Source organism: Lissotriton vulgaris, unplaced genomic scaffold (assembly GCF_964263255.1).
Source record: "Lissotriton vulgaris unplaced genomic scaffold, aLisVul1.2 SCAFFOLD_1745, whole genome shotgun sequence".
Classification (NCBI taxonomy): Eukaryota; Metazoa; Chordata; class Amphibia; order Caudata; family Salamandridae; genus Lissotriton; species Lissotriton vulgaris.
In genome coordinates this window covers 393,917-420,010 of record NW_028254451.1, presented here as the reverse complement: position 1 = coordinate 420,010, position 26,094 = coordinate 393,917, and the positions used below count along the sequence as shown (strand labels likewise).

Genomic DNA, 26,094 nt, shown 5'->3' with positions numbered 1-26,094 from the left:
GTACCCTCCTCCTCACTGCCCTCTCCTCCTCCTCACTGTCCTCTCCCCCTCACTGCCCTCTCCTCCTCCTCACTGTCCTCTCCCCCTCACTGCCCTCTCCTCCTCCTCACTGTCCTCTCCCCCTCACTGCCCTCTCCTCCTCCTCACTGCCCTCTCCTCCTCCTCACTGTCCTCTCCCCCTCACTGCCCTCTCCTCTTCCTCACTGTCCTCTCTTCCTCACTGCCCTCTCTTCCTCACTGCCCTCTCCCCCTCACTGCCCTCTCCTCTTCCTCACTGCCCTCTCCCCCTCACTGCCCTGTGTTCGCTGCCCTCCGGTGCCAGTACTGTGTCTTCCTAGTCGGAGCCTGGTGCCAGGACGGGAGCCGGGTGAGGGAGGGGCTCAGAGTGTCAGTCTCTCCCCCCCCCCTTCACCCACTGGTACCCAGACGAGAGGGAGTGCTGGAGAGAGAAGAGGTGCCCGCGCCGTGCCCGCTGCCGCAGCCGCCTCTGGAGGGGTGAACGGAGCCCCAGAGGATCCGGGAGAAATAAACCCCTCGACTGATGACCCCAAGCCCTGATACGTCTTCGATACTTGATGGATTTATGACCTGAAGCATCGATACTTGATCGATACTTGATGGAATTATGACCTGAGCACTGATACGTCATCGATCTGTGAACTAAAGAACTGATTCCTATGGATTTATGAGGAGTTTTGAGCTGATCATCCATCCATTCATCCGCTGATGGCGACTGATCGCCCCATCGATCCCTGACGGGTGCAGCAGGAGCGCGCGCCCGGGGCTGGCAGTGCCCCTCCAGGCTGGTACGGACCCTCCAGGCTGGTACAGACCCTCCAGGCTGGTACGGACCCTCCAGGCTGGCACGGACCCTCCAGGCTGGCACGGACCCTCCAGGCTGGCACGGACCCTCCAGGCTGGTACGGACCCTCCAGGCTGGCACCGACCCTCCAGGCTGCCCGCTGGGGTTCCCCTGGCAGAGATGGAGCGGGCACTGAGCGCAGGACCGGGGTGGGCACCCCAAGACCAGGGGGTCATCGCGGAGAAACCCATGGACACTGCAGCGAATGACTGTGCCAGCTGCCCCTGACCCTGGGCTGGCAGAGAGGCGCGCGGGGCACCCCGCCACGGAGAGAGACACCTGCCCGATCGGGGACCACCCTCTGGTGCCCTGTCCACCTGCCCCATCGGAGACCACCCCCTGGTACACCGTCCACCTGCCCGTCTCCTACCCACGGGCACCGAGGACCCGCGTGGGCGCCACAGAGGACGCACTTTCTCTTGGATTGCAGCAGCTCCTCGCCCCAGCCCCGCCGGCGCCACACCCTGGAGCAGGGACGGGTCTGCGCAGAGTCGGGGTGAAGGCGGGGGCGCCCCCCTCGGAGCGGTGCCAGGAGTGCCAGGGGCCGCCAAGGAATCCTTCCGCCCCACCCCGCTGGACACGGGGTGCACCCCCCGCCGACACTCATGGGACCCACCGACAGCCCAGGTGATGCCCGCAGGTGCGTCCAGCGCACGCGCAGGGACCAGGCAGGAGCGCAGGGGCCAGGCAGGACCAGGCAGGAGCGCAGGGGCCAGGCAGGACCAGGCAGGAGCGCAGGGGCCAGGCAGGACCAGGCAGGAGCGCAGGGGCCAGGCAGGAGCGCAGGAACCAGACAGAACCAGGCAGGAGAGCAGGGACCACGCAAGACCAGGCAGGAGCGCTGGGGCCAGACAGGACCAGGCAGGAGCGCAGGGGCCAGGCAAGACCAGGCAGGAGCACAGGGGCCAGGCAGGACCAGGCAGGAGCGCAGGGAGTGCAGGACAGCGCAGGGACCAGGCAGGAGCGCAGTACAGTGCAGGGACCAGGCAGGAGCGCAGGGACTCGGCAGGAGCGCAGGGACAAGGCAGGAGTGCAGGGACCAGGAGGAGGGCAGTGACCAGGAGGAGGGCAGGGGCCAGGCAGGAGCCAGAACAGTGACCAGGCAGGAGTGCAGGACAGCGCAGGGACCAGGCAGGAGTGCAGGACAGTGCAGCGGCCAGGCAGGAGCGCAGGGAACTGGCAGGAGCGCAGGTACCGCAGTGACCAGGCAGGAGTCAGAACAGTGACCAGGCAGGAGCGCAGGACAGCCCAGGGGCCAGGCAGGAGCGCAGGGACAAGGCAGGAGCGCAGGGGCCAGGCAGGAGCGCAGGGGCCAGGCAGGAGCGCAGGGAACTGGCAGGAGCGTAGGACAGCTCAGGGACCAGGCAGGGAGTGCAGGGGCCAAGCAGGAGCGCAGGACAGAGCAGGGACCAGGCAGGAGCGCAGTGGCCAGACAGGAGCGCAGGGGCCAGGCAGGACCAGGCAGGAGCGCAGGGACCAGGCAGGAGCGCAGGGAGCAGACAGGACCAGGCAGGAGCGCAGGGGCCAGGCAGGACCAGGCAGGAGTGGAGGGACCAGGCAGGACCAGGCATGAGCACAGGGACCAGGCAGGGAGCACAGGACAGCGCAGGGACCAGGCAGGACCAGGCAGGAGCGCAGGTTCCAGGCAGGACCAGGCAGGAGCGCAGGAAGTGCAGGACTGCCCAGGGACCAGGCAGGAGCGCAGGGACCAGGCAGGAGCACAGGACAGCGCAGGGACCAGGCAGGAGCGCCGGACAGTGCAGGGACCAGGCAGGAGCGCAGCACAGCACAGGGACCAGGCAGGACTGCAGGACAGTGCAGGGACCAGGCAGGACCAGGCAGGAGCGCAGGGGCCAGGCAGGACTAGGCAGGAGCGCAGGGAACAGGCAGGGAGCGCAGGACAGCGCTGGGACCAGGCAGGAGCGCAGGGACCAGATAGGAGCGCAGGGACCAGGCAGGAGCACAGGGACCAGGCAGGAGCGCAGGGACCACGCAAGAGTGCAGGGAGCAGGAGGAGTGCAGGTGCCAGGCAGGAGCCAAAACAGTGACCAGGCAGGAGCGCTGGGAGCGCAGGACAGCGCAGGGGCCAGGCAGGAGTGCAGGGACCAGGCAGGAGCGCAGGACAGTGCAGGGACTAGGCAGGAGCGCAGGTACAGCTGGGACAAGGCAGGAGCCAGAAAAGTGTCCAGGCAGGAGCGCAGGACAGCTCAGGGACCAGGCAGGGAGTCTGGGACCAGGCAGGGAGCGCAGGGACCAGGCAGGAGCGCAGCGGCCAGGCAGGAGCGCAGGGCAGCACAGGGACCAGGCAGGAGCGCAGGGGCCAGGCAGGAGCGCAGAGGCCAGGTAGGAGCGCAGTGACCAGGAGGAGGGCAGGGGCCAGGCAGGAGCCAGAACAGTGACCAGGCAGGAGTGCAGGAAAGCACAGGGACCAGGCAGGAGTGCAGGACAGTGCAGGGACCAGGCAGGAGCGCAGCGGCCAGGCAGGAGCACAGGGAACTGGCAGGAGCGCAGGTACCGCAGTGACCAGGCAGGAGTCAGAACAGTGACCAGGCAAGAGCGCAGGACAGGGCAGGGACCTGGCAGGAAGTTCAAGGACCAGGCAGGGAACGCAGGGACCAGGCAGGAATACAGGGACCAGGCAGGAGCGCAGGACAGTGCAGGAGCCAGGCAGGAGCGCAGGGGCCGGGCAGGAGCGCAGGACAGGGCAAGGGCCAGGAAGGAGCGCAAGGACCAGGCAGGAGCGCAGGACAGCGCAGGGTTCAGGCAGGGAGCGCAGGGACCAGGCAGGGAGCACAGGGACCAGGCAGGAGCGCAGGGGCAAGGCAGGAGCGCAGGACAGCGCAGGGGCCAGGCAGGAGCGCAGGGAGCAGGAGGAGTGCAGGTGCCAGGCAGGAGCCAAAACAGTGACCAGGCAGGAGCGCTGGGAGCGCAGGACAGCGCAGGGGCCAGGCAGGAGTGCAGGGACCAGGCAGGAGCGCAGGACAGTGCAGGGACTAGGCAGGAGCGCAGGTACAGCTGGGACAAGGCAGGAGCCAGAAAAGTGTCCAGGCAGGAGCGCAGGACAGCTCAGGGACCAGGCAGGGAGTCTGGGACCAGGCAGGGAGCGCAGGGACCAGGCAGGAGCGCAGCGGCCAGGCAGGAGCGCAGGGCAGCGCAGGGACCAGGCAGGAGCGCAGGGGCCAGGCAGGAGCGCAGAGGCCAGGTAGGAGCGCAGTGACCAGGAGGAGGGCAGGGGCCAGGCAGGAGCCAGAACAGTGACCAGGCAGGAGTGCAGGAAAGCACAGGGACCAGGCAGGAGTGCAGGACAGTGCAGGGACCAGGCAGGAGCGCAGCGGCCAGGCAGGAGCACAGGGAACTGGCAGGAGCGCAGGTACCGCAGTGACCAGGCAGGAGTCAGAACAGTGACCAGGCAAGAGCGCAGGACAGGGCAGGGACCTGGCAGGAAGTTCAAGGACCAGGCAGGGAACGCAGGGACCAGGCAGGAATACAGGGACCAGGCAGGAGCGCAGGACAGTGCAGGAGCCAGGCAGGAGCGCAGGGGCCGGGCAGGAGCGCAGGACAGGGCAAGGGCCAGGAAGGAGCGCAAGGACCAGGCAGGAGCGCAGGACAGCGCAGGGTTCAGGCAGGGAGCGCAGGGACCAGGCAGGGAGCACAGGGACCAGGCAGGAGCGCAGGGGCAAGGCAGGAGCGCAGGACAGCGCAGGGGCCAGGCAGGAGCGCAGGGCAGGGCAGGGGGGCCACGCAGGAGCGCAGGAAAGCATAGGGACCAGGCAGGAGCACAGGGACCAGGCAGGAGAGCAGGGACCAGACAGGAGCGCAGGACAGCGCAGGGGCCAGGCAGGAGCGCAGGACAGCGCAGGGGCCACGCAGGAGCGCAGGAAAGCGTAAGGGACCAGGCAGGAGCACAGGGACCAGGCAGGAGCGCAGAGACCAGGCAGAAGTGCAGAGGCCAGGCAGGAGCGTAGGACAGCGCAGGGACCAGGCAGGAGCGCAGGGGCCAGGCAGGAGCGCAGGGACCAGGCAGGGAGCGCAGGGACCAGACAGGAGTACAGGACAGAACAGGAGCCAGGCAGGAGCGCAGGGGCCGGGCAGGGAGCACAGGGACCAGGCAGGAGTACAGGGGACAGGCAGGAGTGCAGGACAGCACAGGGGCCAGGCAGGAGCGCAGGACAGCACAGGAGCCAGGCAGGAGCGCAGGGGCCGGGCAGGGAGCACAGGACAGCACAGGGACCAGGCAGGAGCGCAAGGGCCAGGCAGGAGCGTAGGGACCAGGCAGGAGCGCAGGGGCCAGGCAGGAGCGCAGGACAGCGCAGGGACCAGGCAGGAGCTCAGAGACCAGGCAGGAGCACAGAGACCAAGCAGGAGCGTAGGACAGCGTAGGGACCAGGCAGGAGCGCAGGGACCAGGCAGGAACAAAGGGACCAGGGAGGAGCGCAGAGGCCAGGCAGGAGCGCAGGACAGCGCAGGGACCAGGCAGGAGCAAAGGGACCAGGGAGGAGCGCAGAGGCCAGGCAGGAGCGCAGGACAGCGCAGGGACCAGGCAGGAGCGCAGGGGCCAGGCAGGAGTGCAGGGGCCATGCAGGAGCGTAGGGACCAGGCAGTAGCGCAGGGGCCAGGCAGGAGCTTAGGACAGCGCAGGGACCAGGCAGGAGCGCAGGGGCCAGGCTGGAGTGTAGGACAGTGCAGGGACCAGGCAGGAGCGCAGGGGCCAGGCATGAGCGCATGGACCAGGCAGGAGCGCAGAGGCCAGGCAGGAGAGCAGGAAAGCGCAGGGACCAGGCAGGAGCGCAGGGGCCAGGCTGGAGCATAGGACAGCGCGGGGACCAGGCAGGAGCGCAGGGACGAGACAGGAGTGCAGGACAGCACAGGGACCAGGCAGGAGCGCAGAGACCAGGCAGGAGCGTAGGACAGCGCAGGGACCAGGCAGAAGCGCAGGGGCCAAGCAGGAGCGCAGGGACCAGGCAGGAGCGCAGAGGCCAGGCAGGAGCGCAGGACAGCGCAGGGACCAGGCAGGAGAGCAGGGGCCAGGCTGGAGCGTAGGACAGCGTAGGACAGCGCAGGGACCAGGCAGGAGCGCAGGGGCCAGGCAGAAGCGCAGGGACCAGGCAGGAGTGCAGGGGCCAGGCAGGAGCACAGGGGCCAGGCAGGAGCGCAGGACAGCGTAGGACAGCGCAGGGACCAGGCAGGAGCGCAGGGGCCAGGCTGGAGCGTAGGACAGCGTAGGACAGCGCAGGGACCAGGCAGTAGCGCAGGGGCCAGGCAGAAGCGCAGGGACCAGGCAGGAGTGCAGGGGCCAGGCAGGAGCACAGGGGCCAGGCAGGAGCGCAGGACAGCGCAGGGACCAGGCAGCAGCGCAGGGGCCAGGCAGGAGCAGAGGACGCGCAGGGACAAGGCAGGAGTGCAGAGACCAGGCAGGAGCGCAGAGACCAGGCAGGGAGCGCAGGGGCCAGGCAGGGAGCGCAGGACAGCGCAGGGACCAGGCAGGAGCATAGGGATCGGGCAGGAGCGCAGGGGCCAGGGAGGAGCGCAGGACAGCTCAGGGGCTAGGCAGGAGCGCAGGACAGCGCAGGGACCAGGCAGGAGTGCAGGGACCAGACAGGAGCACAGGGATCAGGCAGGGAGCACAGGGTCCAGGCAGGGGGTCCAGGCAGGAGCGCAGAGACCAGGCAGGAGCGCAGGGACCAGGCAGGGAGCACAGGGTCCAGGCAGGAGCGCAGGGACCAGTCATGGAGCGCAGGGGCCAGGCAGGGAGCGCAGGGGCCAGGCAGGAGTGCAGGACAGCGCAGGGACCAGGCAGGGAGTGCAGGACAGCGCAGGGACCAGGCCGAAGCGCAGGACAGCCAGTGACCAGGCAGGAGCCAGAACAGACATCAGGCAGGATCGCAGGGACCAGGCAGTGATCGCAGGACAGCGCAGTGACCAGGCAGGAGCTCACAACAGCGCAGGGACCAGGCAGGAGCCAGAACAGGGACCAGGCAGGAGCGCAGGCACCAGGCAGGGAGCACAGGACAGCACAGTGACCAGGCAGGAGCGCAGGGACCAGGCAGGGAGCGCAGGACAGCACAGTGACCAGGCAGGAGCGCAGGGACCAGGCAGGAAGCGCAGGACTGCGCAGGGAATGGCAGGAGCCCAGGATAGCGCAGGGACCAGGCAGGAGCGCAGGACAGCCAGTGACCAGGCAGGAGCCAGAACAGTGACCAGGCAGGAGCGCAGGGACCAGGCAGGGAGCGTAGTGACCAGGCAGGAGCGCAGGGACCAGGCAGGGAGCACAGGAGAGCGCAGTGACCAGGCAGGAGCGCAGCACAGCGCAGTGACCAGGCAGGAGCGCAGGCCAGCGCAGGGACCAGATAGGAGCGCAGGAGAGCGCAGGGACCAGGCAGGAGCGCAGGGACCAGGCAGGAGTGCAGGACAGCGCAGGGACCAGGCAGGAGCACAGGAGAGCGCAGGGACCAGGTATGACCGCAGGAGAGCGCAGGGACTAGGCAGGAGTGCAGGGACCAGGGAGGAGCGCAGGACAGCGCAAGGACCAGGCAGGAGCGCAGGAGAGCGCAAGGACCGGGCAGGAGCGCAGGAGAACGCAGGGACCAGGCAGGAGCGCAGGACAGCGCAGGGACCAGGCAGGAGCGCAGACGACAGGCAGGAGCACAGGACAGGGACCAGGCAGGAGTGCAGGGACCAGGTAGGAGCACAGGGACAAGGCAGGGAGCGCAGGACAGCGCAGGGACCAGGCAGGAGCGCAGGCACCAGGCAGGAGCGCAGGACAGCGCAGGAAACAGGCAAGAGTGCAGGAATGCGCAGGGACCAGGCAGGAGTGCAGGGACCAGGCAGGAGCACAGGGACCAGGCAAGAGCCAGAACAGTGACCAGGCAGGAGCGCAGGGACCAGGCAGGGAGCGCAGTGACCAGGCAGGAGCGCAGGGACCAGGCAGGAGCGCAGGGACCAGGCAGGGAGCGAAGGGACCAGGCAGGAGCGCAGGGACCAGGCAGGGAGCACAGGAGAGCGCAGTGACCAGGCAGGAGCGCAGGTCAGCGCAGTGACCAGTCAGGAGCGCAGGCCAGCGCAGGGAACAGACAGGAGCGCAGGAGAGCGCAGGGACCAGGCAGGAGCGCAGGGACCAGGTAGGAGTGCAGGACAGCGCAGGGACCAGGCAGGAGCACAGGAGAGCGCAGGGACCAGGTAGGAGGGCAGGAGAGCGCAGGGACCAGGTAGGAGCGCAGGAGAGCGCAGGGACCAGGCAGAAGTGCAGGGACCAGGCAGGAGCGCAGGACAGCACAAGGACCAGGTAGGAGCGCAGGAGAGCGCAGGGACCGGGCAGGAGCGCAGGAGAGCGCAGGGACCAGGCAGGAGCGCAGGACAGGGACCAGGCAGGAGTGCAGGGACCAGGTAGGAGCACAGGGACAAGGCAGGGAGCCCAGGACAGCGCAGGGACCAGGCTGGAGCGCAGGGACCAGGCAGGAGCGCAGGACAGTGCAGGAACGAGGCAAGAGCGCAGGACTGCGCAGGGACCAGGCAGGAGGGCAGGACAGGGGCCAGGCAAGAGCGCAGGGACCAGGCAGGAGCGCAGGGACCAGGCAGGGAGAGCAGGACAGTGCAGGGACCAGGCAGGAGCGCAGGGACCAGGCAGGAGCACATGGACCAGGCTGGAGCGTAGGGACCAGGCAGGAGCGAAGGACAGGGGCCCGGCAGGAGCGCAGAGACCAGGCAGGAGCGCAGGGGCCAGGCAGCAGCGCAGGACAGCGCAGGGACCAGGCAGGAGCCAGAACAGTGGCCAGGCGGGAGCCAGAACAGTGACCAGGCAGGAGCGCAGGACAGCGCAGGGACCAGGCAGGAGCGCAGGGACCAGGCAGGAGTGAAGGGACCAGGCATGGAGCGCAGGACAGCGCAGGGACCAGGCAGGAGCGCAGGGACCAGGCAGGAGTGAAGGGACCAGGCATGGAGCGCAGGACAGCGCAGGGACCAGGCAGGGAACGTGTACCCCTGCGCAGCTCGGGCCGGTACCCTGGCGCTGCGGAGCGCTGCTTCACTGCGCACTGACTCCTCTCGGCACTCGCTGCCCGCGCAGTCCAGTCGATGCCCTGCGGGTGCCAGCCTCCCTCCCTCGGCCTCCGCTGCGCAGTGACTGCACAGATGCGCGTAGTACTGCGCAGAGAGCGGCTAGAAGCCTAGCCATAAGCACTGCTTGGCTGTGCACTGCCTGCACTGTAACCACCCGCTGAAGAGCCCCGCCCTCCCGCCCTCCCACCCAGCCACCCGGGCGCCAAAAGCGGTGCCCGCAGGTGCGCCCATCCCACGCGCGCCCTGGGCAATGCACACAGACAAATCACACAGACAGGGATACACGGGCACACAGACAGGGATACACACACAAAGATACACAGGCACACATCCAGTGACACAGGTATAACACATAGACAAACAGACGAGATACACACACACAGGGATACACAGGCACACAGACAAGACACACACACAGGGATACACAGGTACACCGACCAGCCACACACACACACAGGAATACCCAGGCACACAGACGAGGCACACACACACAGCAGACAAGACACACACACACACAATGATACACGGGCACACGTACGAGACACACACACAGGGATACACTGGCAAACATACCAGACACACACACAGGGATACACGGGCTTACATCCAGTGACACAGGAATAGCAGATGGGCACACTGACGAGACACACACACAGGGATACATAGGCACACATCCGGGGGCACGGGTATAACACACAGGCACACAGACGAGACACACACACACAGGGATACATAGGCACACACACAAGTCACACACACAGGGATACACAGGCACACAGACATGACACGCACACAGGAATACACGCGCACACATCCGGTGGCACGGGTATAATACACAGGCAAACAGAGGAGACACACACACACTTGGATACACAGGCACACAGACATGACACACAAAGGGATACACAGGCACACAGACATGACACACAAAGGGATACACAGGCACACAGACGAGACACACACACAGTGATTCACAGACATATACAGATACACAGGCACACAGAGAATACACACACATACACAGACGAGACAAACACAGTGATACACAGGTACACAGACGAGACACACACACACAGGGATAAACAGATGGACAGACAAGACACACAAACGGATACACAGGCACACAGATGAGACACACACAGGGTTACACAGGCACACAGACGAGACACACACACAGAGATACACAGGCACACAGACGAGACACACAGGGATGCACAGTCACACAGATGAGACACACACAGGGATACAGGGGCACACAGACAAGACACACACACAGAGATACACAGGCACACAGACGAGAAACACAGGGATGCACAGTCACACAGATGAGACACACACAAGGATGCACAGTCACACTGATGAGACACACACACACAGATATACACAGTCACACAGACAGGATACAGACACAGGGATGCATAGTCAGACAGATGATAATCGGCCTGGAACATTCGATCCCCGGTGGTGTCCACAGGCAGCGAGTCGCGCTGAGCGACTGGACGGCTACTAAGCATGGGCGAATTTTGCGACTTCGCAATTCGCGAATTTGCGATCCGCAAAATCGCGAATTTATGGATTCGCGGATTTTACGGATTGTGTGGGTAAAGGCCAGGCGGGAAAACGGTGCACATCGCTAGTGTGAGGGGCAGGGCCAAACGGGCGAGGCTTATATGCGAGTTCACATGCCTCTTGTGTGCATAAAAGGACAGGCACGGATCAGAGAAGCTCGTGGTCACAGGAACTGCACAGGGATTGAGCTCGTGAAAGTCAATAATGCAAAGGCCTCCATCAAGCATCATAGCTAATTTTCGTCAATAGATATGGGAAGAACGCACACCTACCCAGCCTCGACAAAACTCACATTTTGGGGGGGGGGGGGGGCTGATTAACTTTGGCATCACACCAAAGAGCGCCGGGGTCCCTCGAGTGAGCTGTCCATCAAGTGGGTAAAGGGCACGAAGACGGTGCACACCACTAGTGTGTGGGGAGGGGCCAAACGGACGGGGCTTATATGCGAGTTCACATGCCTCTTGTGTGCATAAAAGGACAGGCACGGATCAGAGAAGCTCGTGGTCACAGGAACTGCACAGGGATTGAGCTTGTGAAAGTCAATAATGCAAAGGCCTCCATCAAGCATCAAAGCTAATTTTCGACGATAGATATGGGGAGAACGCACACCTGCCCAGCCTCGACAAAACTCACATTTGGGGGGGCTGATTAACTTTGCCATCACACCAAAGAGCGCCGGGGCCCTCGAGTGAGCTGCCTGCCAGTGCCCATCATCCTGTAACAGGAAGCACTAATAGATAAAATAAATCAGGTGCTCGAGCACCTGCTTTATTTTATCTATTAATGCTTCCTGATGAAGCTAACTTAGTAACTATTTTAGGATGGCGCTGGCAGCTTGCCGGCGCCATCCTAAAATAGTTACAAGTTCAACAGGCTTGAACTTTTGCCCCCCAAATCCGCCGCTCGCGGATTTCGCGGATTTCCGGTAAATTCGCTGGAGTTCGCGGATTGCGGATTTACCGAAAATCCGCGAAATCCGTGAGCGGAACGGATTTTGCGCTCACCCTTAACGGCTACCATTGATGGAATCTGTTCAATAGAAGCTTTTTCTTCTAAGCTGTTGTCCAGTGCTTGGACCTGGTTTCAGGAGACTGTGTGTTCCATATCTTGGCGCTAGACCGGAGAAGGAGCGCTTGTAGGTTTTTTTTTGTTGAACTTCTGTGGTTTGAACAGTAGGGGGTTGGTTTTTCATGAGGACTGCCTGCAACCAGGCAGCTCAAGTTTTTGCCGTGTGTTGTGGTGAAGGGCCTTGTGTGTCATGCATGCTCTCTTCAGCTGTATCCTGGCTTCGACTGGGAGTCGTTTGAACTCTTCTAGGTCTGGAGTAACGTGATCAGATCTTCTGGAACCCGTTATGAGCCTCGCAGCTGAGTTCAAAGTGGCTCTTAGGGGCGCCGGCCTTGCCTTGGGTAACTCTGCGAGAGTCGCACTCCCCTAGTCTGATCGGGAGATGACAAGGGACTAGGGGTGGGCGGCATTTGTGTAATTGCGTTACGCAAATCTCAGCAAAATGGTGAAAAATCTCAGCGAACACGCAGAAATTCCGCGAACATGCGGAATTGCTTGTTCGCGATGCTTTTTTCCTGTTCGCAATCGCTGTTTGCGTGCTCGGGGGGAAATATCTCGCAAGCATGCATTTTGAGAACGCGAACAAGCAAAAAGTGTCACGAAATCGCGGAACACAGACTTTTGGCAATTTTGCGTTCTCCGCGGAACGCTAAATTACCCAAATTCTGCAAGCGGAACGGAATTTACTACCCAGGCCTACCAGGGACTGCACGGCTAGCTGAAAGTCACACCTTGGCAAGAAGGGTTTGATTTTTCTTCATGTGCTCAGGTGGTCGTTGGCGCTCCCTGGTGGATGCACTGATATGATTTTTGCCTACTCCGATATTTATTCAACGTTGCACCTAGTGATCTAGCAGAGTCGATGATTTGGCGGGTACACACAAGCACATCACACAGAGGACGTTTAAACTAATACACATGCACACAGAAATATTCACGCAAGCTAATATAAGCACATGCCCAGACACAAACAAAACACACAAGCACCCATGTACTGTAAATGCCTTTGAGTGATATTAAATCAGGTAATAGGGACTCGTTATTTACTGCGCTTTGGTGACCGATGTGTGGCATGAAGCGCTATGCAAAACAAGATATCGATATAATCATTAATAGCAGTGAGAAATGACAACACACACCATGGAACTCCGAGGTGACACGCAATATCCTTTCAATGTACATCAGAGGGTATTTTATTCCTTATAATTAAGGCTCCCAGTTTTCAATTTTTACTGATTTTTACCGATAAATACAGACAGAAGGCAATATGTTTTCTATCCTCATTTATTTTTAAAAGTGGATAAAAACAGAAAACTGGGCTTCTTTTAAGTAACTCTCCCTGCAGTCTTCCATGAACTGTAGCCCAACAGCTGAGCAGATGGAGAGCATGGGAAGCTAAAAGCAGGATGGCATTTCTTTGAATAATATCATATGTCGACAAACGTTTGTGGTACAATGCTAGTATTTACCAGAGGATGTATTGTTATGTAATATTTGGCAGCTTAAATAGCTGAAACACGACAGAAGTCAAAGTATGAGTGCACATTGATCAGTTAAATAAATATGGAAATGTACAGTTTTACAAATTAATTTATCTGCAAAACACTAAATAAATATGGATAAATACATACAAATTGGCCAAAAATGGTTACATACAGATGGAAATGTTAAAAAAATAAATACCATAAAACCGGGAGCCTTATTTATAATACATGCCGGGGGATCACCCTTCCCACGAAGCAGGCTGGCACGTTGCTCTTTCATTCCCACTGCAGACCACAAGAACACAGGCAGAATCTATGCTGCAAACCGTAGAAGCAGTCAGTGTTTTTGAAAAAAGATGTTAGAATCGGTTTATTGTAAGTCACAGTAAAAATGCTGCAGCTGAGATTGTGTTAATATGCAGGGTTCCTATCTTTACTGTAATGACCTATTGTGTGGAAAAAGGTGCCATAAATGTTTCAATTTGGTGGTTCGGGCTGGACTGTTCCCATGAGGCACAGGGTCAAGGCTGATTTGCATATGGCCATGTCTGAACTGGGGTGGTATGGATTGCAAAAAAACGATGGATTTAGGCCCAGATCTCTGTACTGGGGCGAATGTATTACATTGTTCTGCATTATGTCCATCAATTGTGTTTTTGCATTTGTCACCCTGAGTGGGACAGGTGTGCTCTCCACACCACTGGAGTTAAGCTATCCTGGCTGAAGACGTCTGGAATGCCAGAAACCGGTCCTAGGGGGTTGATTCCGGTCCAGGGAGGACCTGGCTTGGCAGTTCGGCTGGACTGTTCCCATTGGGCACAGGGTCAAGACTGATTTGCATATGGGTGGGTCAAAACTCGAATGGCATGGGGAGCAAAACAACGATGGATTTAGGCCCAGCTCTCTGTACTGGGTGAATGTATGACATTGTTCTGCATTCTGTCCATCAACTGTTGTTTTTGCGATAGTTTGAGAAGAGCAGATCAGAAGAGAGAAAAGCCACTTCCCTTTTTTCCTTGTTTAAACTGCAGCTGCAATGATGCTCTGTGGCCTGATGGCTCTGGTAGAGGACATTGTGATGTCAGAACTTAGCTGTAATACCTTATTACATTCCAGTAACGACTTTATTTATTACAGGCGACTAGAAATGTCATAGCTCCCATGCCATCTACAAAAACACCAACGCATTCCCCTCGAAGGTTTGAAATCTGCGTTTCTTCTCCCAGGTGTAATGGTGTCTCCGTTGCAGTGTTCAAGGGCAGCTATTTTCAGCCTCTCAGACGTATTACACGCTCAATTTACCTTTAAAACGCGCTCTTGAATGTGAATTGCTGCAGCCGTTCTTTTTGTGTTTTTAGGTCAAATCCTTCCAGACTGCGCAGCTGTCTGGTTCGCAAAGACACCTTGGGGGCATTCTGACAGCCCCCCTGAGAATGCAATCTTCCCATTGCTTACCCCTGGCTTTGTGGTTTGTAACTCACATTTTCTGACTTTCTATTTGCTGGCTCTATTTGTTTTAGGCTGCCCAGTGGGAGTCCGTCCCTCCCAAGCAGTAACGCCTTTTCACCCCGCCTCCCCTTCTATTGTGCCCTGAGTGTCCCTCCTGTAAGCAGGCCTGTACATCTTGTTCTGATCTTGTCACATTTGCTGTGCATTCAAACACGGAGGTCAAAGGTCAGGTTGTATCTCCCAGGGAACTTGGTGTTTACTTTTCTTTCTCTGACTTCACAGTGAGAGGATTTATGTGACAATCTCATTTAAAAGAACTTTGCAAGTATTTCAGCATTCATCAGAATTTGCAAAGCACAGACGAAGCACATATTTTTGTTCATTCTTAAGTGTGTTGGAAACAAATACTTTAATACGATCGAAACAAATCACTAGACTGTATGATGCCATTTCAGCACAATATCGTTTGTGAGCTGTATTGTTTTATTAGTAAATCTGTATGTCTGTGCAAATGTGAGGGTCCTTTCAATCAAAGATGTGCTGTCTGGAATGCAGTGCTCTGCCGTTCCACGCACACTACACTCTACGCCACTGCAGATTCCTCTGAACCACTGCACTCTGCACATCTACACTCAAGGCCACTGCACTCTGCATCACTACACTGCATGCCACTGCACTCTGCACCACTACACTCCAGGTCACTGCACTCTGCACCACACTATACTCTGCAACACTGTACGCCAATGCACTCTGCACCAGTCCTGCCAACTCTATGCCACTCCACATGATTCCACTCAATGACACTCCAATGCACGACACTTAAAGCCACTGCACTCTACTACAATCTACTCCACTCTTTGCCAGTCCACTCTATGACACTTCACTCCTCTACGCCACTAACCTTCAGCCATGCTGAACAACAGCCACACTGGTGTAAGACATGGCTGAAACACATTGGCAAACTCAATGGCTCTTGTTTAGAAGAGACCTATTACTTTTACCAATGCTTGTTTATGTATCTGAGCAAGTGGTATGTACGTGGAATTCAAGAAATCCTACCCAAGAGCACATAAAAGGAATGCAAACAGTTGCAGCTATTCCTTTTTGTTGCATTTAGCACTATTTTCATAGCTCAAAATGGATCGGTGGCTTCATTTTATTTTTATTCATTTATTTATTTAAACTTATAACGCGCACAGTTACCCACAGTGGGTTTCCCGGCGCTAGGGACAGACTCGAGAAAGAAAAGCAGGTAATAAAGATGGAACTGGTACATCAGACAGAAAACTCAAAAAGCAAAATTTTGAGTCCCTTCCGGAAACGAAGCAGGTTTGTCTCCAACTTTAAAGTCACCGGTAAAGCATTCCAGAGCTTAGAGCCCAGGTGGGAAAAAGACCGACCACCCATTTTTACAAGCTTGAACCTTGGAATGATGAAAGCACCATTCTCGGATGATCTCAGCATACGGTGAGGTTTATAGGGTTGCACCAAATTCTGCCAATATTTAGGCGCCGAGCCTTGCCTGATCTTAAACAGATAGCACAAGGCTTTAAATTTAATGCGGCTCGGAACTCTGAGCCAGTGGAGATCGCGCAAGGCGTGGGCAGCAGAAGTTCTTCTTGGGACATTACGGAGGAGACGGGCAGACGCATTTTGCACCACTTGAAGAGTTGTTGCTACCTCAGCTCCGAGATAGAGAACATTACCGTAATCCAGGCGGGAAACGACCAACGCCTGGACAACAGTTCTCTGGGAAGGTATGGGCAGCATCCATAAAATTTTCTGGAGCCATCTTAGAGTAACAAAACAGGTGGCGGCCACCTTTGTAGCCTGCTGTCTCATGGATAGTTTTTCATCCACAAGGAATCCAAGATTGCGAACTACCGCCGCTGGTTGTGGGAGCGGCCCCATATCACTAGGCCAATGCTGGGGGCCCCAGAGGTCTTTATTCTTGCCCAATATCACCACTTCCATCTTCTCCCCATTTAGCTTAAGACAATTCCTCTGCATCCACTCGGCTACAAGAGTACACAAGGGTGCACTTTGTGGTAAGAAAACAGTGCTAAATGGAGAGTTGCACTCTTCACCTAATTCAAGAGAATAAAGCCTTATAGCCCGCTGCTGAGTGCTACACCTGTTGTTAAAGGCCTTGAACCCATGCGGCTTGGGCCTACAATGAGGGAGAGGACCTTTAACAACCGGGATAGCCCAAGGCTGAAGGGCTACAAGGCTATTAGAACATTCCCCCCACTATGTGTAAAATGCTCTAAATTGAAAAGAGAGAACAAAATACAAACATTAGAATGCTAGAACAGAAGACGTGTGCAAGTCATTATGAGCCCAGAGCCACTCCACAGTCTTCAATCGTGCTCTCAACATTCAAATCTTCTATAGTAGGCTTATAGCACGCTGCCGAGGGCCATACCAGCTGCTAAAGGCCCTGAACGCGAGTTATAGGCCGAGCTGTAGGTGAGGTCCTATAACGAGGGAGAGGGCCTTTAACAACCAATAACACCTGAAACAGAAGGGTTACAAGGCTATTGGAACATCCCACCCACTAAGGGTAGAATGCTCCAAATAGGAAAGGAAGAAATGGAAAGAAAAACATTGTGAAGTTGGAGCTCCGGGCTTCTACCGGCCATTATAAGCCCCGAGCCACTTCATTGCCTACAGCGGGGTGCCCGGCATTCCAGTGTTCTAATATAGCCTTATAGCCGGCCATAGCGGGCTATACCGGCTATTAAAGGCCCGCTGCAGTGTTAAAGGCCCGAGCCGAAATAGCCCATTACACAAGTTAAGCCCACCGCCCTAGTCAACACGTTTCTGCATAAAACATTCATGTGCCAGGGCCGTAGTTTTTAGGTCGAGCAGACCTACCCTCAATGCGTGAGCATTGACGGTGTCTGCTTCAGACCTATTGTGGCCCGTTAGTGAGAATGCTGGGGAATGAGGACACCAATCTGTTACGAGCTCGCAGTTTTCCCCGCGGGAGCGCGCGTCTGACCCGCGCTTGCGCAGATCAACTCACAGCCCCTGCTCGCACACAGCCAGCCCCCACCCCTCTGCATGCACGCATACACAGGCGCGCGTGCGCACACACACACACACACACACAGGCGCGCGCATGCACACGCAGGCATACGACACACATACAGGCTCAATCACACACAGTCACGCACGCGCGCGCGCACACACACACTCCCCCCCTCCCCTCCCAGGCATACACACAGGCACGCACGCACTTCACTTCAGCCCTGGGCCCCACTCACCGACTGCGCTCTTCCGGCGGGCTCCTCACGGCGCGGCGCGGCTCGTCTCCTCTTCTCAATCGGGCTCGCGGACCTCGGGAGGCGGGACTTCCGGTCGGCCGCGACCTGATTCGCCGGCCGGCCAAGAGCTTCCGGGTCGCCGCGGGCAGCGCGGCGGCACTCCGTAATATGAACTTGTTAATATTTGTAATTGTTCTAAAAGGAGTTTATTATTGTTTTATTAATAAAATGTAACATTTTCACATATAATTGGGCTCAGTCGTTCAGTCTGTGCACGACTGAGGTTTGAATAAGAGTGTTTATTGCGCCAGGTATTTCAAGTGTCACGGGGAGACAACACTGATTTTTTTTGCAATTAACCCTGTCCCCTTCGTTTGTAAGGATACCCCTCACATTTTGTGAATAGTACCTGGGAGAAATAAGACTACCTGTGGCTGCACCGTACCCCTCGGGTTGAGAAGGGGTCTGAACTCGACCAGCACCTCACATACTGCACGTGACTGCACTGTGACGGGGGGTTGGGTGGGGGTGCAGGGTTATCTGTAACTGCATATCAGATGATTTGGACTCCGTTCCACCTTGAGGCACGAGGACTCTGCCAAGAAGTAAAACACTTGGTGTAAAACTGGCACTCAGGTTTGCATACACTTTATAAAGAGAATCACATATCCCACTTCCACCCCAAAATACCGGATTTCTTTCCCAGAGGCAGTTCTCAGAGATGACCTGTTTCTTTCTTGCAGTTTTACCCAGCGCGGGCGCGACCCGGTGATATTGGAGCGCTTTACAGCAGCACCAGTTACGTTACATACACAAGGTCACATTCATGTTTTTGTGCCCAGCGGGATTAAGGGATTTGAAGAGATGTTGAGCCGACGCCGAGCCTCGAACCTGGTTCCCTAGTTCCAAAGTTGGAAGGGCTGACCATAACGCCACATCCTCCCCATTAACCCCATTCGTTAATGCCACTTCTTCCTACGCACAGCGTGGTCGGCGCCGAAGGAGCTGTTTGTCATCAGGAGCTGTCTGCCGACTGTTAAATCTCCTGTGCTGTGTATCACGGCAAAGAGGGTACACACATACATACATATCCTGTTGTGTACGGCAACGCACACAGGCGCCACTCACTTCTCTGTTGCTTACCACGTGAAGCGCGGTAGGCTGCTGAGTTTTGTTCCGGCCAGCTACCTCACATATAACGTTGATGTGTGGGTCACGCCGCGGCCTCGCAGAATATACAATACTGCCTCCCATTACCCGGAGCAACGAGCAGCGGCCTGTGTGCCACCCCCCTCAGTGACACAAAGGCCCGGGCTTCGGACGCACTGATTGCCATCAGCCCTAGCGCCTCGACTACAGCGGTCTCCTGCCTGCAGTACCCAGCCGGACCGCAGGGCGCTCCTGTGCTGTCTGTCATCAGAGCTAGTCACGCCGGGAGAGTCGGATCGGAGGGGCCGGGTCGATGTCAGGCGGTACTGCACCTCACGGGCATAGAAGGAATATCCGCTGCACCCGAAGAGAGGCCTCGAGAGTGCGCGGCCAGCGAAGGGGATTGGGGCCGTTTCACTCTTATCCTCGAAGTTGGGTTCTTTTCATTGTACCTCCTCCGGGTTCATTGTTCGAGCTCCATCAGTGCTGTCTGTTCTGGCGCAGACAGGGCTCTTCTGGTATTGTGACCTCCCTCGACAGCATGGGCGAGGGCACGCCCTTCACACACGGAAGTTCATGCACGTGCGACACGCACCGAGAAGAAAGGGCTTGTAAGTACACACAATTCTAAAGAGCAAACATCGAATTATGTGTGCCAGAACGAAGGTGTTCCCTGCAAACTCCCGCTCCTAGCGTACCACTTAGCGCTCACGAGACAGCCTTGTCTAGGCGCTTTACATAACGGGAGTTACTGATACATAATTAAATGGCACTCAATCGATCGACACAAATCGGGTGAAAGGCGGCGTGCGGCCTACTACTCACAGCAGATGTCAGCGGCGTGCGACGGAGGCCGCTTGCCATAAATGTCACTTCGGTAACCACCTAACTTTTGCAAGACTACAGAACAAAACAAGCATTGGCAAAGCCAACAGGGTGTGCCTTTGAGACCTACCAATGCTTTTGTTAATGCTTTACAGAATGGGCATTGCAGACTTGCCATAAACTTGTAGTCATTCTGTATAGTGTGGCAAAAAATAATTTTTAAAAAGTTCTAATACACATTTTCAATTGTGCTTTAAAAAAAATATATTTAGCCATGCAATCCCCATCCTCTCTCGAATCCCAGCCCCCCCCCCCCCATGCTCCATCCTCACACCCACTACTCAAACATACAGTTCAGTGAGTTGGGGGGGGAACAAGGCAAAACAGATGGAACAATTGCCACAAGAAAGAGGGGGAAGATAAGAGCATAGACACAGCAGTTCATGGCTTGTCCCGCGGCTCTTGAGTATTTACAATGTGAGGACCCCTGGGCTGACGCATTGGTTCTATGCTACCCTCTAGTGCTCACAAAATACAAAACATGTTGCATTACAAATGCTATAGGTGTCACATTTGCAAACGGTAAAAGTATTGGCATTGTAAATGACAAAACTAATTATTTGGCTATTTTCAAAACAAACACATAAATAAAAAAAATGTCATTTACAATACCAATAGCTCAAACTTTCCTAATGCGAGACCTATTGCATTGCAAATGCTTGTTTTACTTCTATACCTGGAAAGGATACTTTTTCTACTGCCCCCGAGTTCCTCAGGTTTTGTTCCCCCGCACACACTAATTTCTTTGTTATGGTTTGATTATTACATCGCTGTTCTTCCAGCTTTCTCTCGACTTACTTTCTCTGCCGTCGTGTCATAACCACAGCACTCCGGCATTCTGCTGCACATTCTTGCGCAAGGGTGCTGTCAGCTGGTGATATTATAGGCTCCAGGGTGGGACAGTCCCTGGTTATTAATCAATAGTGGTTTGTTGATCCCGACGTTGAATAAACACCCATACATGTTGGTCACACAATGCTTTGCTCGTTGTTGGGGCCTGGCCATGACCACAGGTACCAGGACCGGAGCCTTTGCCCTGGGGTTGGGTAAGCTCCAGGGTAGACTTTTATGATGTGTCCCATAGTGCCAACATGTCACATTTCAGACACTTCCTAGCACTTTCTGCTCATACAGCATACCTCAGCTCAATGCTTACACACAGGTGGGCTTTACAAGAAGACATGGGGTGCTAGTACGGTGTGGGTGCAGGATTCGAAATGTCTGCCTCAGATATCGGTTCTGTATGGTGTTGTGTTGCTGTCTTCAGCTTTCGGTTCCGTAGGGTGTTGGGTGTTGTTCTTTAGGGTCTTTGGCTTTCGGTTCTGTAGAGTGTTTTGTTGCTGTACATGACTGTAGGGTGTTGGGTGTCGCTGTCTTTGGCTTTTAGTTGTGTAGAGTGTAGTATTGCTGTTCTTTAGGGTGCCGTGTTGGTGACTTTAGCTTTCGGTTCTGTAGTGTGTTGTGTTGCTATTCTTTAGGGTGCTGTGTTGGTGACTTTAGCTTTCGCTTCTGTATGGTGTTGTGATGCTATCTTTGGCTTTCGGTTCTGTATGGTTTTGTGATGCTATCTTTGGCTTCCGGTTCTGTAGGGTGTTGTGTTGCTGTTCTTTAGGATGTTGTGCTGGTGCCTTAGGCTTTCCGATCTGTATGGTGTTGTGTGTAGCTATCTTCGGCTTTTGGCTTTTTAGTGTGTTGTGTTGCTGTCTTCAGCTTTTGGTTCTGTAGGGTGTTGCTATCTCTGGCTTTTGGTTCTGAAGAGTGCTGTGTTGCTGTTGTTTAGGGTACTGTGTTGATGTCTATGGCTTCCGGTTCTTTAGAGTGTTTTGTTGCTATACACGACTGTAGGGTGTTGGGTGTCGCTGTCTTTGGCTTTCAGTTATGTACAGTGTAGTATTGCTGTTCTTGTTGGTGACTAGCTTTCAGTTCTGCAGGGTGATGTATTGCTATCTTCGGCTTTCGGTTCTGTATGGTAGTGTTTTGCTATCTTCAGCTTTTGGTTCTGTAGGGTGTTGTGTTGCTGTTCTTTAGGGTGCTGTGTTGGTGACTTTAGCTTTCGGCTCTGTAGGGTGTTGTGTTATTGTTCTTTAGGGTGCTGTGTTGGTGACTTTAGCTTTCGGCTCTGTAGAGTGTTGTATTGCTATCTTTTGCTTTCGGTTCTGTAGAGTGTTGTGTTGCTGTTCTTCAGGGTGCTGTGTTGGTGACTTTAGCTTTCGGTTCTGTAGGGTGTTGTGGTGCTATCTTCGGCTTTTGGTTCTGTATAGCGTTGTGTTGCTATCTTTGGCATTCGGTTCTGTAGGGTGTTGTGTTGCTGTTCTTTAGGGTGCTGTGTTGGTGACTTTAGCTTTCGGTTCTGTATGGTGTTGGGTTGCTATCTTTGGCTTTCGGTTGTGTAGGGTGTTGTGTTTCTGTTCTTTAGGATGCTGTGTTTGTGACTTTAGCTTTTGGTTCTGTAGGGTGTTGTGTTGCTATCTTTGGCTTTCGGTTCTGTAGGGTGTTGTGTTTCTGTTCTTTAGGATGCTGTGTTTGTGACTTTAGCTTTTGGTTCTGTAGGGTGTCGTGTTGCTATCTTTGGCTTTCGGTTCTGTAGGGTGTTGTGTTGCTATCTTTGGGTTCTGTACAGTGCTGTGTTGCTATCTTTAGCTTTGGGTTCTGTAGGGTGTTGTTTTTCTATCTTTTGCTTTCAGTTCTGCAGAGTGTTGTGCTGCTATCTTCACATTTTTGTTCTGTAGCATGTCGTATTGCTGTTTAAAGGTTTTTGTGTTGATGTCTTTGGGTTTTGGTTCTGTAGAATGTCGTCATTTTTTAGGGAGTTATGTTGGCTTTAGATTCTTTTGGGTGTTGCGTGGCTGGCTTTGGTCTTTAGTTCTTTAGGGTGTTGTGTTGCTGTCTCTGGCTTTAGTCTCTGTGTAGAGTGTTGGGTTGCCCTCTACTGCTTTCAGTTTGTCGGGTGTAGTTTAGCTTCCTCGGGCGAGGGGTGTATCAGTGGCTCAAGAGAGTCACTTTATGTTGATTGCTGTTACTATTGACTCGAGCAAGGATTCAGAATGGGGTCTTCTACATCCTCAGTTATTGCTCCTCAGGGCTCTAACATATGAACCTTTGGCTGTACTCTCAAGGCCTGTCTGAGCTGGTTCCAGAGTTTGTGGCCATGGACTCCAAGAGATAAACCCACGCCGCAGTGGATTGAAGGCCTGCTGCAGGAAGGCGTTTGTGTTTGCTGATCTTAGGTTCTGGGTAGGATGGTGCTCTGAGACCTGCTTCTGTGTGTAGTCTGGGTCCTCGAGCCAGGGAGCCTTGCATGCAGTGCAGGCCACTACAATCCTACACTCCTCTAGGAGACACGTCCGTCACTGATGGTGGGTGTGACGTAGGCGGTGTTTCTTGATTCCGCATTGATGACCAATCCGGCTCCGTGGACTTGAATAAACTGAAGTCCGTCTATGCGTTGACTATGGGGATCCATGTACATCTTGCTACAGTCCATCAATGAGCATCTTTGGGGTGGGGGGATGTTCAAGACCACATGCCCATTATAGTGAGTCTCTTGGGTCGGCTCATGTTTAAAAAGTTGAGGTATGTTAGAACGTTTTTTTGGAAGGGCCTGGATAGATCATGTTGAAGTCGGTCAGTGAGTTTTTTGGGGGGATCGTTACACATCATGTTGCAGTCGGTGTTGGACTTGGCCCTTCCTGCAGGGTCATCCCTGAACTTTTTGCCTTCCTCCAATATTCTCTTCGACCTGTTTTTGTTGGTTTAATGACTCTGGGCACTTTACCACTGCTGACCAGTGCTAAAGTGCAAATGCTCTATCACCACATTACATAGGGATCTCTTTCTAAATCTTAAAACTCTTTTTGTTAAGTGCACTGGCCCAAGAAGAAATAAGTTGAAGCCCCTAACCTGGTTTGACAGTGCATGCAGGGAGTCGCAAAAGGCGTTGCATGTGGCTCTAAAGTCAAGAGATCAGAGCTTAATCCGCAGCTGCAGGGCTACCTACAAAGCTGTGCAGGCCACTGCCATGAAGAACTGGGACGAGACCCGATGGAAGGAACTGTTGGAGGCTTGCCAGAGTAATAACATGATTAAATTCTGGCGGCAGCTTAAATGGGGCAATTGCCCACAGGATAGATGCCCCTCAAATTGTGTTGAGCCAAGGGAATGGGTCGAGTACTATGGGAACCAATTCAAAGCGAAAGTCACTAGTTCTGCCACTTTGCTGCCCATCACTACTGACGAAGCCCTGGTCTTTACTTCTACTGAAGTGAGGGCAGTGTTAAGGGTTATCCCGGGGGGTAAAGCACCAGGACCTGACTGCATACCAGCTGATTTGTTCAAGCAGGAACAGGACCTTTGGGTCCCATACATTGTTCTTTTAGCCAACGCTTTGGCAAGGGGTGCGAAAGTCCCTGACTCTTGGCTGGGGGCGGAGATCCTCCCAGTTCATAAGAAGGGTGATCGCTCAGTAACGGCTAATTACCGACCTATTAGCCTTATTGATGCTGTACAAAAGATTGTGGCTCGCCTACTTCTGGGTAGGATCCAGAGTTGGATCTCCGATTATGATGTTTTAAGTCTCTCCAGGCGGGTTTTCGACAACATATGGGGACCTTAGAGCAAGTTTTTAGATTTATGCTATTATATTGGAAGGTGGACTACCTAGGGGGAGGTCTGCTGTTTGCGGCATTTGTGGACCTTAGGTCAGCTTTCGACCTAGTGCCTAGGATTAAGCTCATGGAAGTTTTGTTGGATTTGGGCATGCCCAAAGAGCAGGTGGCGTTGCTTATTAATCTGCATTCAAACGCCTATGCCAAAGTAAGATGGGGTGGTCCAGGGGAGGTCACCGATAGTTTCAAAGTCGCCAAGGGGGTTAGACAAGGGTGTGTGTTTACCCCCACCCTTTTTTCTTTGTTTATTAATGGGGTGACTAAGTATTTTTTTAACTTTCCAACGGACGCCCCCTCCCTTGCTGGAAGGAAAATTCCCCTCCTCATGTTCGCGGACGACACTCTTATTATTTCTAAAACGAGGCAGGGCCTTCAGTCCGCGCTGGCCCGTTTTGAGTGTTTCTGTAGTGAGCATGAGTTAGAGGTGAATGTCTGCAAGACCAAATTTATGGTTCTGCGAGGCCCCAAGGCTGTGAAGGCCAAGGTGTCGATGAGCAGAGCCATTTTGGATCAAACGGAGGTCTTTACATATTTGGGTGTCACATTAAGTGAGAACTTGAGCTGGAAACCCCAATTGGACCTTATGACCCTGAAACATGCTCAACTTGGGGGAGCCTTATTGAAGGAGCACGCAAAATCTTTCACTAAACCTCTGGCACCGCTGGTAAAAATCTATGGCTCCAAGATAATTCCTGCAATTATCTACGGTGCTGATCTGTGGGGGTATAGTGATTTATCCACTCTGAGGGTGGCTCAGAATAGGTTCCTCAGAATGGCAACTGGTCTCCCACAATCAACACCTTGCTTACCCCTGCAGCTTGATTTAGGTGTTAAATCTATCGAGGACGTGGTACGGTATAGACCACTGGCGTTCTGGCGTCATCTGTGGACTGCACCCGAATTATCCCTGTTTGCTGAGGCCATCGTTGAGGTGAGGGGGCTCGAAGGGGCCCATAGGGTACCCTGGTTCTCTCATCTCAGGAGGCTTTTGAAAAACCTGCGCTTTGATGTGTTGTCGGCAGATCCAGCTCGCGCTACGTTTCCATCAAAAAAGGCACTCAAAGATATTTACTGGCACTGGATCGCTGAGAGGAGATCCACCATGGTTGTTGGTCCTACCATGTCACTGGAATTTTTGGTTGTTAAGGATGTCCCTAAATACGAAGCTTACTGGGACTTAATAACCAAGCCAAATGATCGTAAACTGTATCATCAATTATGAGTAGGCTCGTTACCCGTGCGGGGGCTTACGCACTCCTGGTCGACTGGTGGCAGCGATAAGTGTCCTTTCTGTGTAACAGCAGTAGAGAATATTGAACACTTTTTTTTCTACTGCCCTATGTACTCGGTACCCAGAAAAGTTTGGCTTTTACCAGTTTTCCACTTATTAGGTACTAGATCTGCTGTTGCAGCGATTAGGATTCTAAAAACTGATACTTCTGCCCCTATCGCCATTGGTGTAGCAAAATTTGTGAGTTGGGCTTGGTCACTCCGCATTCGCAACCTTGGTAAATGAAGTTCCCATTGTATTTGTTTTTATGAGTTTTTAGTTGCAACTTAGTATTGCTCTTATGTAGTCAGGGGTCCTTTGTACATCATTGTCTAAATGTAATACTCTTTTTAACATGGTTTTAAAATGT

The 26,094-nt window shown here is 55.1% G+C and overlaps 1 protein-coding gene across 2 annotated transcripts in view; it reads left to right on the top strand.

Annotated features, from left to right (window-relative positions):
- Positions 1-227: 227 nt before the first annotated feature.
- Positions 228-26,094, top strand: part of LOC147659528 (transmembrane protein 121-like) — a 116,906-nt gene continuing 91,039 nt past the window's right edge. The window contains exon 1 of one of the 2 annotated variants that reach the window (XM_086951670.1): positions 228-1,489. In XM_086951670.1, the coding sequence (XP_086807796.1) occupies positions 1,468-1,489 (22 nt within the window). In that variant the 5' untranslated portion in view covers positions 228-1,467. Of the gene's footprint in view, positions 1,503-26,094 lie in introns of both variants that reach the window. The other variant, XM_086951671.1, reaches the window with a different exon arrangement.